General features: G+C 46.6%; 1 protein-coding gene across 1 annotated transcript in view; it reads right to left on the bottom strand.

The window, feature by feature from the left end:
* The window catches only part of LOC115103898 (E3 ubiquitin-protein ligase pellino homolog 1-like), a 53,835-nt gene continuing 39,686 nt past the window's right edge, over positions 1-14,149 (bottom strand). The window contains exons 3-7 of the mRNA XM_029624936.2: positions 4,467-4,596; positions 4,140-4,241; positions 3,497-3,712; positions 3,076-3,264; positions 1-1,882 (exon numbers count right to left, since the gene is read on the bottom strand). Of these exons, the coding sequence (XP_029480796.1) occupies positions 1,295-1,882; positions 3,076-3,264; positions 3,497-3,712; positions 4,140-4,241; positions 4,467-4,596 (1,225 nt within the window). The 3' untranslated portion in view covers positions 1-1,294. The remainder of the gene's footprint in view (positions 1,883-3,075; positions 3,265-3,496; positions 3,713-4,139; positions 4,242-4,466; positions 4,597-14,149) is intronic.

Consider the following 14,149-nt stretch of genomic DNA (forward strand, 5'->3'; position numbering starts at 1 on the left):
AACAATTTAAAAGCTTTTCACTTTTATTGTTTGCAGTTGGTAAAAAAAGAATGTGTTGTCAGCAACAGCAACCCTCTTTGCAGAAATAATACTCAACGTCCTGAATGAAGGCATCAGGCGACCGAGAGGATATAAAGCAGAACAAACTGGTAAAACGTGAATGGAAGTCGGTTGAACGGTAAAGAACATAAACTCTCACACATTACTCAAATTGGGGTACCAATCACTGCGTACATTAAGATCAGAAGGCGATACAGGGGTAAATGAACATAAACATAAATATTATATACACACTGAATGCAGGTGCACATGGAAGATGAGAGGGGAAAACTTTCATACCATCTGAAAAGTCGATGTGTTTTAGGGCCACACTTCAATTGAAAGAAGAAAAAAAACGGATCACTTGCTTTGAACACAGTCTGGACATTCAGATATGTGTCATTGTCAACAAGTTTCCATCAGTCAATTCCTAGATCTGTTTCTCCAGTCCTTGTTCAGAAGGGCAGAATGGTACACAGAGAGAAAAGTGATATTATTTTGTATTATGTCATTCTTCCACTTCCACCTTGTCACCGTGTTGATGTGGTGATTGATAACATTAAGATAGAGAACATGTTGGGTTTCATAGTAAAGAAAAAAGGTACAAGGCCATAAGCACTTTTAAAAAAAAATGCAATCGCCAAATAATGACTTAATAGGTCTAGTTTAACAACATGGGTCTTCATGTCTAAGAAAAAGGAGGTCATTCCAAAACAGTAGCTAGCTTTACAAAGTATGCTTGTTTCTGCTACAATTACCTCGTAAGTTTCAGATAGAAAAAGAAATGACTATAAACGTCAAGCCACACACACACAGCCTCACAATGGATTTTGCATCAGAACATTACAAATCTGCACCTGTGGAAGAGTTTTCTGTGTTAGCATATACTGTAGCGCTTTTTCATTGTTAACATAAAAATATAATTATAGTATCGAAAACAGCACTGCTAGAAAAAAGGACACTTGGAAAAAAAGTATTCTGTAGCTCTCCGAAATATTTAAGTTAAGAAATGTTTAACAGTCCTTTAAGGTGTATTTCCATTGACTGGCCCTTGGGTCATGTTCATGAGCCACCAAACAGAAGAAAACTGTCTGAAACAGTGAAGGACTACCTGGATTTGTCCAATAAGAAACTAACATTTTCATTTTCTGTTGCAAAACATTTTAAGATGTTTTCGGTTGTGTGCCCTAATGATCACAACCCTGGTAGTTGTTAAGCGTCAGTTGGGGTTTGGAAGGAGACCGCTGTCCATTATCTAGTCCAGGGGCCCTTGGAAGATGAGTCTGAGGTAGCCGCTCTCGCCGGCCAGCTGCTGCACGCAGAACGGACACGCGGCGTGGAAAGTGTGTGTGCCGTGTGGCAGCGGGATCTGGCTCCAGAACGCCGCCGTCTTCTCCGAGCACACATGACCACACGGACTAAAGGCGTGTGTGGGCGGTGCCGCGTCCAAGTAAAACCCCGCCTCACACCCCAGCCATAACGGTACATACGGCCCCCTGGTTCGGCACATGGGGCACTCCCTCTCACGGCCCACCTCCACCACCTCATCCTCGGGCTCCCGTCCTTGGCCTCCCCAGGCGTGGTAGCCGTGCACATGGCCGCATCGGAGGTAGGCCCAGGGCTGTTTCTCATCCAGGATCTCCTTGCGGCGGAGGCTGGGGAAGGCCAGGGTGTTGAAACCCACGGGGCACTGGGGCCGCCCGGCATTCAGCTCCTGCCTCAGGGCCTCCAGGTGCTTCACGGTGGGAGTGCGCGAGAGGCCCTCGGCCGTGCGCCACAGGAGGGTGGCGCCGCACAGGTCGATCAGCGAGCCGTCCACCAGTTCCTGGCTCTCGCTCTCCACCTGCAATGGGAGAGAGGTTCAGGACAAGAGACACAGAGATATTAGAAAAGAGATGGCAAGATATTAACAGACACAATACAAACACATGCTCCACATGAAGTTGCTCTGCAATGTGTCAACGGTCCAGTAGACGGCAACCTATGAATGCCACATTTAATAGCTGTGGGGTGAAGGTGGGATCCTGGGTTCTCCATTACTTAATGTAGTGCTTTTCATTTGTTTGGAGTGAGAAGAGATACTGTAAGTATATTATATTGAGCATTGTCCTGTATTATTGGCCTTCAGTATGTACCTCAATAATACATCAAAGAAATCTTGGTTTTGTTTCCGACAGAGTGCAGACCTACTGTGACTAAACCCATTGAACCAGCATCCCTTCCTCTCATCAGCTCTCTGGATCCCCCCCCTCCCCCTTCCCTGGCCATTCTCGTGCCTCAGTTTTAAAGTTTAAAGGCCAAACCACGTCATAATCGTAATAACAGCATGTCTCAGACTCAGTCATTCCTCCCAAAATGACGGTGAGGAAGGGGGGTTCGGTATTCCTATGAGAATTACTCTGACACACTGAAATCTTCCAAACTGACTGTGTGGTCTCTGGGAGGAAGGGATGGAACATAAAAGTCTAGACTCAGGGTTTTCCAGGGGAGGTTATCATCGGTGACATAACAGACCTACTGTATCACATAATAAATCAGAGGCCGATTTCTGTGCTTGAGAAACAGAGACCTCAAACAGCTGGAGCCCATCCAACCAGACTATTCTGTACAACTGAGGTAACTAATTAATTAGTTAAGATGTCCCATCTGCTCATATCACAGAGCTGCTGTTCAATGGCTTTATGAAGTTACACAAAAATAACATTTTGGAGAACGGTGGAGTCGATGTTCTGAAAAATTGTTCCAGAGATACATTTTTCCAAGTTAGTGTGAGAATTGGGGACATTCGCTGGGGGCTTCCATTCAGTTAGTGCAGTGTTAAGGCTTCAGAAACAGCTTCTTAAAACAATGTCCCTGCAAAATAATGTCAAAGCACGGCTGACAGGGAGGAGAATCACTCAATGCGACTGCACAGGAGTGTGTGTGTGTGAACATCTACACATGTTAGTGCTTGTTACTTCATGTGTGTGCGCACGGCATCTGTGTGTGTACATGTGTGCATGCTTGTGTCTGTGTATGTATCTACTAGCTACCCACCATCTTGCCCCGCTGCTGGGCAGAGCGGGTCTCTCTGAGGGTGAAGACGTTGCCACAGACAGAGATCTCTCTCCACACGCCCGGCTTGGAGTCCTGCGTGAAGCCGTGGCGAGGGTGCATCACCAGCACGCCATTAGTGGTCAGCCCGTCCATCTGTCCTTCCTGTGTCCTCCACTTGGCTGCCTTCTCCTGGGGGAAAGAAGGGGTAGAAAGTAGAAAAGGAGAGTTTCAGAAATATGCGTGCAACACTTTTCGTTCTAATAGTTCATAGTTATTTCAAGGTGATATTATGACTTTTAAACATCATTGCCTCACGCATGCCAGTTGCAAATGCTTACAGAGAAACAGTATATCACATTAGTCGTATTTCTACCCTAATTATATGGCAACTATTTTGTTTTCATCCCAATCCCCAACCCACCCCCAGGAAGATGTTCTTGGAGGAGTCGAAGCCGGCGGCGTAGATGTGAGCGGTGTACGGCGGGCTCCGCTGGCAGATGATGCGGCAGGCGAAGCGCGAGATGGTGCTCTGGATAGACTGGGTCTGGGTCTGGCCCTCCCCCCCGTGGCTCTGCTGGCTGCCAGGCACCGTGTCCGTCACCACAAAGTCTATGGGGCTCTCTGTGGAACGCCCAATCTGGGATAGAAGGGAAGAGGTATATGATTTATCAGTGTATACTCCTTTTAGCTTCAGTAATGTTCTTGCTAACATTTTTTTTAGAGAGGCATATATAGTAACTAAACTGATTCAGTTCTTTATTTAGATTAGCTTTCGGAATCCCAGAAATGTATTCTCTGTCTCAGTACTCAAATGGCTTCCTTTCCTTGTCTCCTTTTTATGTGGTCTCTTAACCATTAGTGCTTTCACTAAGATTGTTGCCTGTTAGCCAAGTCTTCTATCGTTTTCATGCAATTTATTAGTTAAGAGTTACATAAGGTCTTACTCACATCGGCTACGGAGAGCGTGATCACACAGTCGACCATATGAGTTGGCAAGACACAGCACAACAGATCTGGGACCAGGCTTGACTTGAGCAGTGAGGACACGCTGAGGACATACTCACCTGGAACATGTCTGTATTGCCGTCATGAGTGTACTCCACCACCACCGTCTGGGCCCGGGACAGAGTGTAGGAGATACTGTGCTGGTCCTTGTTGCTGATGGCCTGCAGGTGGTGAGGGAAAAGTTTGATGTTAGGAGTAGCCGGATGATGTCATTACCAATTACATTTACTTCAGGCGCCCTCGTTCTGCGTGGAGATAAAATGCCTCTTATAGAGAGAAGCTTGTGTTTTTATCAAGCACACACTACATTATATAAGAGCGTTTCTACGATTACAGAAATAAGTCTTAAATTCCAGCATACAGTATGACTGTTTCCTAGCTCCTACCTTGGCTGCCTGAGGTGTACACGCCACGTGCACTGTACTGGGTTTCACCCCGCTGGCCTTGGGTCTCCGGCACAGTGCAAAGCGGCTTTTCCGCCTCCCCCTGTCTCCGTTGGGTAGGGAGCCATTGTACCTGTGTAGACAAGAACACACCCCATATAAATTACCAATTTTAATCAAGACATCCTGGCAGTGAGATCCTAGACTGGTGTTCCAGTCTGTTTCGTGCTTTAGCAAACTCCTCTCCGTATTCATTTGGTGTCATACTAGTATGAGACCAGGCTAGGGGGAACCATCAAAAGTTACAGTACAAAAGAAGCTGTTGATTGTTTGTTTCATCATATAGGATATATACAGTGCATTCGGAAAATATTCAGACCCCTTGACTTTTTCCACATTTTGTTACATTATTGCCTTATTCTAAAAATATGTTTTATTTTTATTTGAGCATACCCCTTATTTATTGTTTATTGATCAGTATTGTTTACATTGATCATCCTGTTTCTACATGTTTCTGCAACTTTATTGGAGTCCATCTGTGGTAAATTCACTTGATTGGACATGATTTGGAAAGGTACACACCTGTGGTAAATTCACTTGATTGGACATGATTTGGAAAGGTACACACCTGTGGTAAATTCACTTGATTGGACATGATTTGGAAAGGTACACACCTGTGGTAAATTCATTTGATTGGACATGATTTGGTAAGGTACACACCTGTGGTAAATTCACTTGATTGGACATGATTTGGTAAGGTACACACCTGTCTATCTAAGGTCCCACAGTTGACAGTGCATGTCAATGCAAAAACTAAGCCATGAGGTCAAAGGAACTGTCAGTAGAGCTCCAAGACAGGATTGTGTCGAAACACAGATCTGGGGAAGGGTAACAAAAAATGTCTGCTGTATTGAAGGTCCCCAAGAACACAGTGGCTCCTTGAAACCACCAAGACTCTTCCTAGAGCTGGCCACCCGGCCAAACTGAGAAAACGAGGGAGAAGGGCCTTGGTCAGGGAGGTGACTGAGAAACCTATTGTCATTCTGACATGGCTCCAGAGTTCCTCTGTGGAGTTGGGAGAATCTTCCAGAAGGAAAACTGTCTCTGCAGCACTCTACCAATCAGGCCTTTATGGTAGAGTGGCCAGATGAAAAAAGGCACATGACAGCCCTCTTGGAGTTTGCCAAAAGGCACCGAAAGACTCTCAGACAATGAGAAACAAGATTCTCTGGTCTGATGAAACCAAGATTGAACTCTATGGCCTGAATGCCAAGTGTCATGTGTGTCTGGAGGAAACCTGGCGCCATCCCTACAGTGAAGCGTGATGGTGACAGCATAATGCTGTGGGGATGTTTTTCAGCGGCAGGGACTGGTAGACTAGTCAGGATTGAGGGAAAGATGAACGGAGCAAAGTACAGAGAGATCCTTGATGAAAACCTGCTGCAGAGCACTCAGGACCTCAAGACTGGGGCGAAGGTTCACCTTCCAACAGGACAACAACCCTAGTCTCTGAATGTTCTTGAGTGGCCCAGCCAGACCCTGGACTTGAACCCGATCAAACATCTCTGGAGAGACCTGAAAATAGCTGTACACCTTTGGGATGAATTGGAATGCCAACTGCGAGCCAGGCCTAATCGCCCAACATCAGTGCCCGACCTCACTAATGCTCTTGTGGCTGAATGGACCCATGTCCCCGCAGCAATGTTCCAACATCTACTGGAAAGCCTTTACAGAAGAGTGGATGCTGTTATTGCAGCAAATGGGGGACCAACTCGACATTAATGCCCATGATTTTGGAACAAGATGGAGCAGGTGTCCACATTATTTTGGCCACAGTGTACATTTTTTTTCAATATTATTTTTTATATGTGAAAATAAGACTGTTAACTAAGACTCTTAACAAAACTAAAACAAATAGTTTAACCACTGTAAACCCATTTAAAAGAGAAATGAATGAGAACTGTTGATGTGCCCTTGAGCAAGGCACTTAACCCTAATTGCTCCTGTAAATCGCTCTGGATTAAAGCGTCTGCTAAATTACTAAAATGTAAATGTAATGAAGTCATTCAATCCACTTCTAAAATAAAGTGACAATTGAGAGGGGACGTCTACTTTACTGTAACTCCTTGGTGGAATAGGGTCACACTCGCCGCCAGCTTTGGGTTTGATGCAGTCAGATCTCCATTAAAACAATCCTCTTTCGTCCAATCAGAGGAGCTAAGCTAGGAGGTTATCTTTTGGTCGCTTACCCCTGCCAGCATCTGCCGTGTAAACATTCGACTTTCAGACAGTATGAGTGCAAAGATTTCATTGGGAAATTAGGTCTTTCCTGTTACTTCATCGAACGTAAGCAGCTGCCTACTTGTCCTGGACAAGCTGAAGTGTAAAGAGTGCATTCACTAATTTCACATCTTGGTTAGTAGCATTAAATCATGTGCTAACTGAGACAACCAATGCATTTGTTAACTATTTGGAACTGAAAAAAGAAAGTCGTCTATGAACACTTAATTGTTGTTTTCTTTTCAGTTGAATTCTACTGCTGAATACTATGTGAACGTGAGAGAAAACTTTCGAAAGCCACAACAACCTTCCAACAACTCAGCTCACATCCTCCCTCTCTCTGCGCCACATAGGCTACATTCTCCTTTGTCCGAAAAAAAACGTCCTTACACTCAGGAAGCCAGCAGCGTTCTTTGTTTACCCTCACTGTGGCTGAGTTGCAGTGTGCATTTAACTGGATTTAGATAGAACCACCCTGCTCCCCCTTTTTTTAGAAGAAACAAAACTGCCCAGTTCAAATGTCGTAAATGAACATGTACAATTGTGTCTGTTGGAAGTTGGAACAATGGGGTTCACATTTAGAGCATAAGGGCTGACTGGCATTTATTTCAAAGAACCTCCACGTAGCACAGTTGTAGCATACTACAGTTGCCAATAATTTAACATGTACAGTGCCTTCAGAAAGTATTTAAATCCCTTGACTTTTTCACACATTTTTTTTGTGTTACACCCTGATTTGTTTGATTACTGGTGTACACACAATACCCCATAATGTGAAAGTGGATTTTTTTTACAAATGAATTTAAAAAATGAAAAGCTGAAATGTTTTGTGTCAATAATTACTTAAACTCTTTTTTTTAATGGCAAGCCTAAATACATTCAGAAGTAAGAAATTGGTCAACAAGTCACATAACTCTGTGTGCAAAAATAGTGTTTAACATGATTTTTGAATGACTACCTCATCTCTGTACACACATATAATTATCTGTAAGGTTCATCAGTCAAGCAGTGAATTTCAAACACATATTAGTCACAAAGACCAGGGAGGTTTTCCAATGCCTTGCAAAGAAGGGCACCTATTGGTAGGGATTTCACCATGAGGCCAATGCTGACTTTACAACAGTAACAGAGTTGAATTGCAGTGATAGGAGAAAACTGCGGATGGATCAATAACATTGTAGTTACTCCACAACTAACCTAAATGACAGAGTGAAAAGAAGGAAGCCGTGTCACGTTTTGACCTTAGTTCTTTTGTTATATGTCTTTGTTTTAGTATGGTTAGGGCGTGTGTTGGGTGGGTAGTCTGTTATTTTTTCTATGTTGTGGTTTTGTGTTTGGCCTGGTATGGTTCTCAATTAGAGGCAGGTGTCGTTCGTTGTCTCTGATTGAGAATCATACAGGTAGCCTTTTCCCACCTGTGTTTTGTGGGTGATTGTTTTCTGTTTTGTGTATTCACCGTACAGGACTGTTTTGTTTCGTGTCATTCTCTTTGTTATTTTTGTTTAGTGTTCCGAGTTTAATAAATATCATCATGAACACGTACCACGCTGCGCATTGGTCCTCCGATCCTTCATACTCCTCAGACGAGGACGACGAACGTTACAGAATCACCCACCAACCAAGGACCAAGCAGCGTGGTATCGGGCAGCAGCAGGAATCTCTGGACTCATGGACATGGGAGGAGATTCTGGACGGAGAAGGACCCTGGGCACAGGCGGGGGAATATTGCCGCCCCAAGGCAGAGCTGGAGGCAGCGAAAGCTGATCGGCGGTGGTATGAGGAAGCAGCACGGCAGCGCGGCTGGGACGAGAGGCAGCCCCAAAAATCTATTGGGGGAGGCACACGGGGAGTGTGGCTAAGTCAGGTAGGAGACCTGAGCCAACTCCCCGTGCTTACCATGGAGAGAGGTGGACCGGGCAGGCACCATGTTATGCCGTGAGGCGCACGGTGTCCCCAGTGCGCAGGCATAGCCCGGTGCGTTACATCGCAGCACCTCGTGTCGGCCGGGCTAGAGTGGGCATCGAGCCAGGTGCCATGAAGCCGGCTCAGCACATCTGGTCTCCAGTGCGTCTCCTTGGCCCGGGGTACATGGCACCAGCCCTACACACGGTGTCCCCGGTTCGCCAGCACAGCCCAGTGCGGTCTGTTCCATCTCGCCGCACTGGCCTGGCTACGAGGAGTTTCCAGCCAGGTAGGGTTGTGCAGGCTCTGTGCTCGAGACCTCCAGTGCGCCACCACGGTCCGGTCTATCCGGTGCCTCCTCCACGCACCAGGCCTCCGGTGGCAGTCTCCTTCCTCCAGGTGCTCCCGCCTGTCCAGCACTGCCAGAGTCTCACTCCTGTCCAGCGCTGCCAGAGCCGCCAGTCTCTCCTGAGCTGCCAGAGTCTCCCGTCTGTCCAGAGCTGCCAGAGCCGCCCGTCTGTCCTGAGCTGCCAGAGCCGCCCGTCTCTGATTGAGAATCATACAGGTAGCCTTTTCCCACCTGTGTTTTGTGGGTGATTGTTTTCTGTTTTGTGTATTCACCGTACAGGACTGTTTTGTTTCGTGTCATTCTCTTTGTTATTTTTGTTTAGTGTTCTGAGTTTAATAAATATCATCATGAACATGTACCACGCTGCGCATTGGTCCTCCGATCCTTCATAATCCTCAGACGAGGACGACGAACGTTACAAGCCTGTACAGAATAAAAATATTCCAAAACATGCATCCTGTTGCAACAAGGCACTAAGTAAGTAACAACTTACAAGGCACTGTAAAAAATGTGACAAAGCAATTCACCTTTTGTCCTGAATACAAAGTGTTATGTTTGGGGAAAATCCAATACAGCACATTACTGAGAACCCCTCTCCATATTTTCAAGAATAGTGGTGACTGCATCATGTTATGGGTATGCTTGTAATTGTTAAGGACAGGGGAGTTTTTCAGGATAAAAAAATAAGCACAGGCAACATCTTAGAGGAAAGCTTGGTTTAATCTGTTTTCCATCAGACACTGGGAGATTAATTTACCTTTCAGCAGGACAATAACCTAAATCACAAGGCCCAATCTACACTGGAGTTACTTACCAAGAAGACAGTGAATGTTCCTGAGTGGCCGGGTTACAGTTTTGACTTAAATCTGCTTGAAAATCTATGGAAAGACCTGAAAATGGTTGTCTAGCAATGATCAACAACCAATTTGACAAAGCTTGAAAAGAATAATGGGCAAACGTGGCACAATCCAGGTGTGGAAAGCTCTTTGAGACTTACCCAGAAAGACACAGCTGTAATCGCTGCCAAAGGTGATTCTAACATGTATTGGCTCAGGCGGTTGAATACTTATCTAATCAAGATATATTAGTGTTTTATGTTTAATGCATTTTTGACACATTTTAGATTTTTCTTCCACTTTGACATTACAAAGTATTTTGTGTAGATCGTTGACAAAAAATGCATATTAAATCAATTTTAATCCCACTTTGTAACACAAAAAAATGTGGAATAAGGGGTGTGAATACTTTCGGGAAGGCACTGCATGTTGCTACGCATTGAACAGGACTGTTTCAAACCTCAAAAAATGATTGCACCACATGACTATTGACTTCTTTCATCGTGAAGTGCTTTGAAAGGCTAGTTAAGGCCATATCACCTCCACCTTACCCGACAACCTAAACCCCATACAATTTACATACCGCCCCAACAGGTCCACGGACGAAGCATTCAGCATTGTACTGCATACGGCCCTATCCCACCTGCACAAGATAAATATATATTTGAGAATGCTGTTCATCGACAACAGCTCAGCCTTCGACACCATCGTGCCGTCCAAGCTCATCACTAAGCTCAAGGCCCTGGGTCTGAACCCCTCCCTGTGCAACTCCAGACTGGCCGACCCCAAGCAGTGAAATGTAAACAACAACACCACAGGGGCGTGTGCTCAGCCCTCTCATGTACTCTCTGTTCATACAAGTTTGCTGACGACACAACAGTGGTCGGCCTGATTACCAACAACAACGAGACAGCCTACAGGAAGGAGGTGAGAGCCCTGGCGGAGTGGTGCCAGGAGAATAACCTCTCCCCTCAATGTCAACAAAACAAAGGAGCTGTTCGGGGACTACAGGAGACAGCAGAGAGAGCACCCCCCCCCCCATCCACAGGGCCGCAGGCGAGAAGGTTAAAAGCTTCAAATTCCTTGGCGTGCACATCACTGGCGACCTGAAATGGTCCCTTCACACAGACAGTGTAGTGAAGAAGGAGCTACAGCGCTTCTTCAACCTCAGGAGGCTGAAGAGACTCGGCTTGGGCCCCTAGGATCCTCACAAACGTCTACATATGCACCATTGCTGTATCCCCCGCCTGGTACGACAATTGCACTGTCCACAACGGCAGGGCTTTCCAGAGGGTGGTGTGGTCAGCCCAATGCATCATTGGGGGCACACTGCCTGCCATCAAGGATGTCTACAGCACCCGGTGTCACAGGAAGGCCAAGACGATCATGAAGGATCTCAGCCACCCGAGCCACGGCCCGTTCACCCCGCTACCATCTAGAAGGAGGAGACAGTACAGGTGCATCAAAGCTGGGAGGGAGACACTGTTAATTAAACAGCTTCTATCTTCAGGCCATCAGAATGTTAAACTAGCCGGCCTCCACCCAGTACCCTGCCCTGAACCTTAGTCACTGTTACTAGCTAGCTACCACCAGGTACTCTACCCTGCATCTCAGAGACTGCTTTGCCCTATGTACATAGAGTCGTTGAACACTGGTTACTTTAATAATGTTTACATGGTCTGTCAGTGATAAAGAGATGCTCTGCTTTTTTGACACCAAACTCCTGCAGAGTCTAGTTTTATCTTATCTTGATTATTGCCCCGTCATGTGGTCAGGTGCTGCAAAGAAGGACCTAGAAAACTACAGCTGGCCCATAGAGCAGCACGTCTTGCTCTTCACTATAATCAGTGTAGCCAACTTCCGGGTTGGAGCGAGCGGTCGCATCTGCACTCGGTCCGCAGGTAGTATTACATTTCATTACATTTCATTATAGTACAACGGTTTGATTTGTCTAATCTTAGCAATTTCTTCTTAGCTAGCTACACAGCCGTCTTTGTATCATAGATAATTGCGTAATTATCGTATTTCGTCGTCCTAACGCAGTCTACACTGCCCTGCAGCTAGCCAGCTAGCTAACGTCCACCGTTAGCTAGTCCACCGTCTACCGATTAGCAGCACAACTATTACACTCAACTGAACGACTTGATTAGTGTAGTGTTAGCTAGCTACATAGTTGTCTTTGCTGTCTTCGTACCCAAGATAATTGTGTAGTTTAGAGTGTGTAGTTTTATGTCGTCCTTAACATAGGAGACTCTGCTAGCTAGCCAACAGCTAGCCAACGTCTACCGAACAGAACTTCTGCACTCAACAATCCGGTCGCATTTCGCTTCGCTCCACAGGTAGTATCACATTTTTCATTTCATTTCATTACAGTACAACGGCTTGATTTGTTTGATCGTAGCTAGCTACATAGCTAGCTACATAGCCGTCTTTGTATCAAAGATAATTGTGTAGTCTAGAGCGATTTCCTAGGTTAGCTAGCCAGCTATTGTCGTTCTTTTAACGCAACGTAACGTAATCAACACTGCTAGCTAGCCAGCTAGCCCCGAATAGCAGCACAGTAGAAACTATTACACTCAACGGAACGACTTGATTAGTGTTTTGTCAACAACGCAGCCAATGCCAACTAGCCTACTTAGTCAACAACGCAGCCTCTGCCAGCTAGCCTACTTCAGCAGTACTGTATCATTTTAATCATTTTAGTCAATAAGATTCTTGCTACGTAAGCTTAACTCTCTGAACACTCGTGACGTGTAGTCCACTTGTCATTCCAATCTCCTTTGCATTAGCGTAGCCTCTTGTGTAGCCTGTCAACTATGTGTCTGTCTATCCCTGTTCTCTCCTCTCTGCACAGACCATACAAACGCTCCACACCGCGTGGCCGCGGCCACCTAATCTGGTGGTCCCAGCGCGCACGACCCACGTGGAGTTCCAGGTCTCCGGTAGCCTCTGGAACTGCCGATCTGCGGCCAACAAGGCAGAGTTCATCTCCGCCTATGTCTCCCTCCAGTCCCTCGACTTCTTGGCACTGACGGAAACATGGATCACCACAGACAACACTGCTACTCCTACTGCTCTCTCTTCGTCTGCCCACGTGTTCTCGCACACCCCGAGAGCTTCTGGTCAGCGGGGTGGTGGCACCGGGATCCTCATCTCTCCCAAGTGGTCATTCTCTCTTTCTCCCCTTACCCATCTGTCTATCGCCTCCTTTGAATTCCATGCTGTCACAGTTACCAGCCCTTTCAAGCTTAACATCCTTATCATTTATCGCCCTCCAGGTTCCTCGGAGAGTTCATCAATGAGCTTGATGCCTTGATAAGCTCCTTTCCTGAGGACGGCTCACCTCTCACAGTTCTGGGCGACTTTAACCTCCCCACGCCTACCTTTGACTCATTCCTCTCTGCCTCCTTCTTTCCACTCCTCTCCTCTTTTGACCTCACCCTCTCACCTTCCCCCCTACTCACAAGGCAGGAAATACGCTCGACCTCATCTTTACTAGATGCTGTTCTTCCACTAACCTCGTTGCAACTCCCTCCAAGTCTCCGACCACTACCTTGTATCCTTTTCCCTCTCGCTCTCATCCAACACTTCCCACACTGCCCCTACTCGGATGGTATCGCGCCGTCCCAACCTTCGCTCTCTCTCCCCCGCTACTCTCTCCTCTTCCATCCTATCATCTCTTCCCTCTGCTCAAACCTTCTCCAACCTATCTCCTGATTCTGCCTCCTCAACCCTCCTCTCCTCCCTTTCTGCATCCTTTGACTCTCTATGTCCCCTATCCTCCAGGCCGGCTCGGTCCTCCCCTCCCGCTCCGTGGCTCGACGACTCATTGCGAGCTCACAGAACAGGGCTCCGGGCAGCCGAGCGGAAATGGAGGAAAACTCGCCTCCCTGCGGACCTGACATCCTTTCACTCCCTCCTCTCTACATTTTCCTCTTCTCTCTCTGCTGCTAAAGCCACTTTCTACCACTCTAAATTCCAAGCATCTGCCTCTAACCCTAGGAAGCTCTTTGCAACCTTCTCCTCCCTCCTGAATCCTCCTCCCCCTCCCCCCTCCTCCCTCTCTGCAGATGACTTCGTCAACCATTTTGAAAAGAAGGTCGACGACATCCGATCCTCGTTTGCTAAGTCAAACGACACCGCTGGTTCTGCTCACACTGCCCTACCCTGTGCTCTGACCTCTTTCTCCCTCTCTCTCCAGATGAAATCTCGCGTCTTGTGACGGCCGGCCGCCCTACAACCTGCCCGCTTGACCCTATCCCCTCCTCTCTTCTCCAGACCATTTCCGGAGACCTCCTCCCTTACCTCAATCAGATCCT

The sequence above is a fragment of the Oncorhynchus nerka genome, linkage group LG21 (genome assembly GCF_034236695.1).
Source record: "Oncorhynchus nerka isolate Pitt River linkage group LG21, Oner_Uvic_2.0, whole genome shotgun sequence".
Classification (NCBI taxonomy): domain Eukaryota; kingdom Metazoa; phylum Chordata; class Actinopteri; order Salmoniformes; family Salmonidae; genus Oncorhynchus; species Oncorhynchus nerka.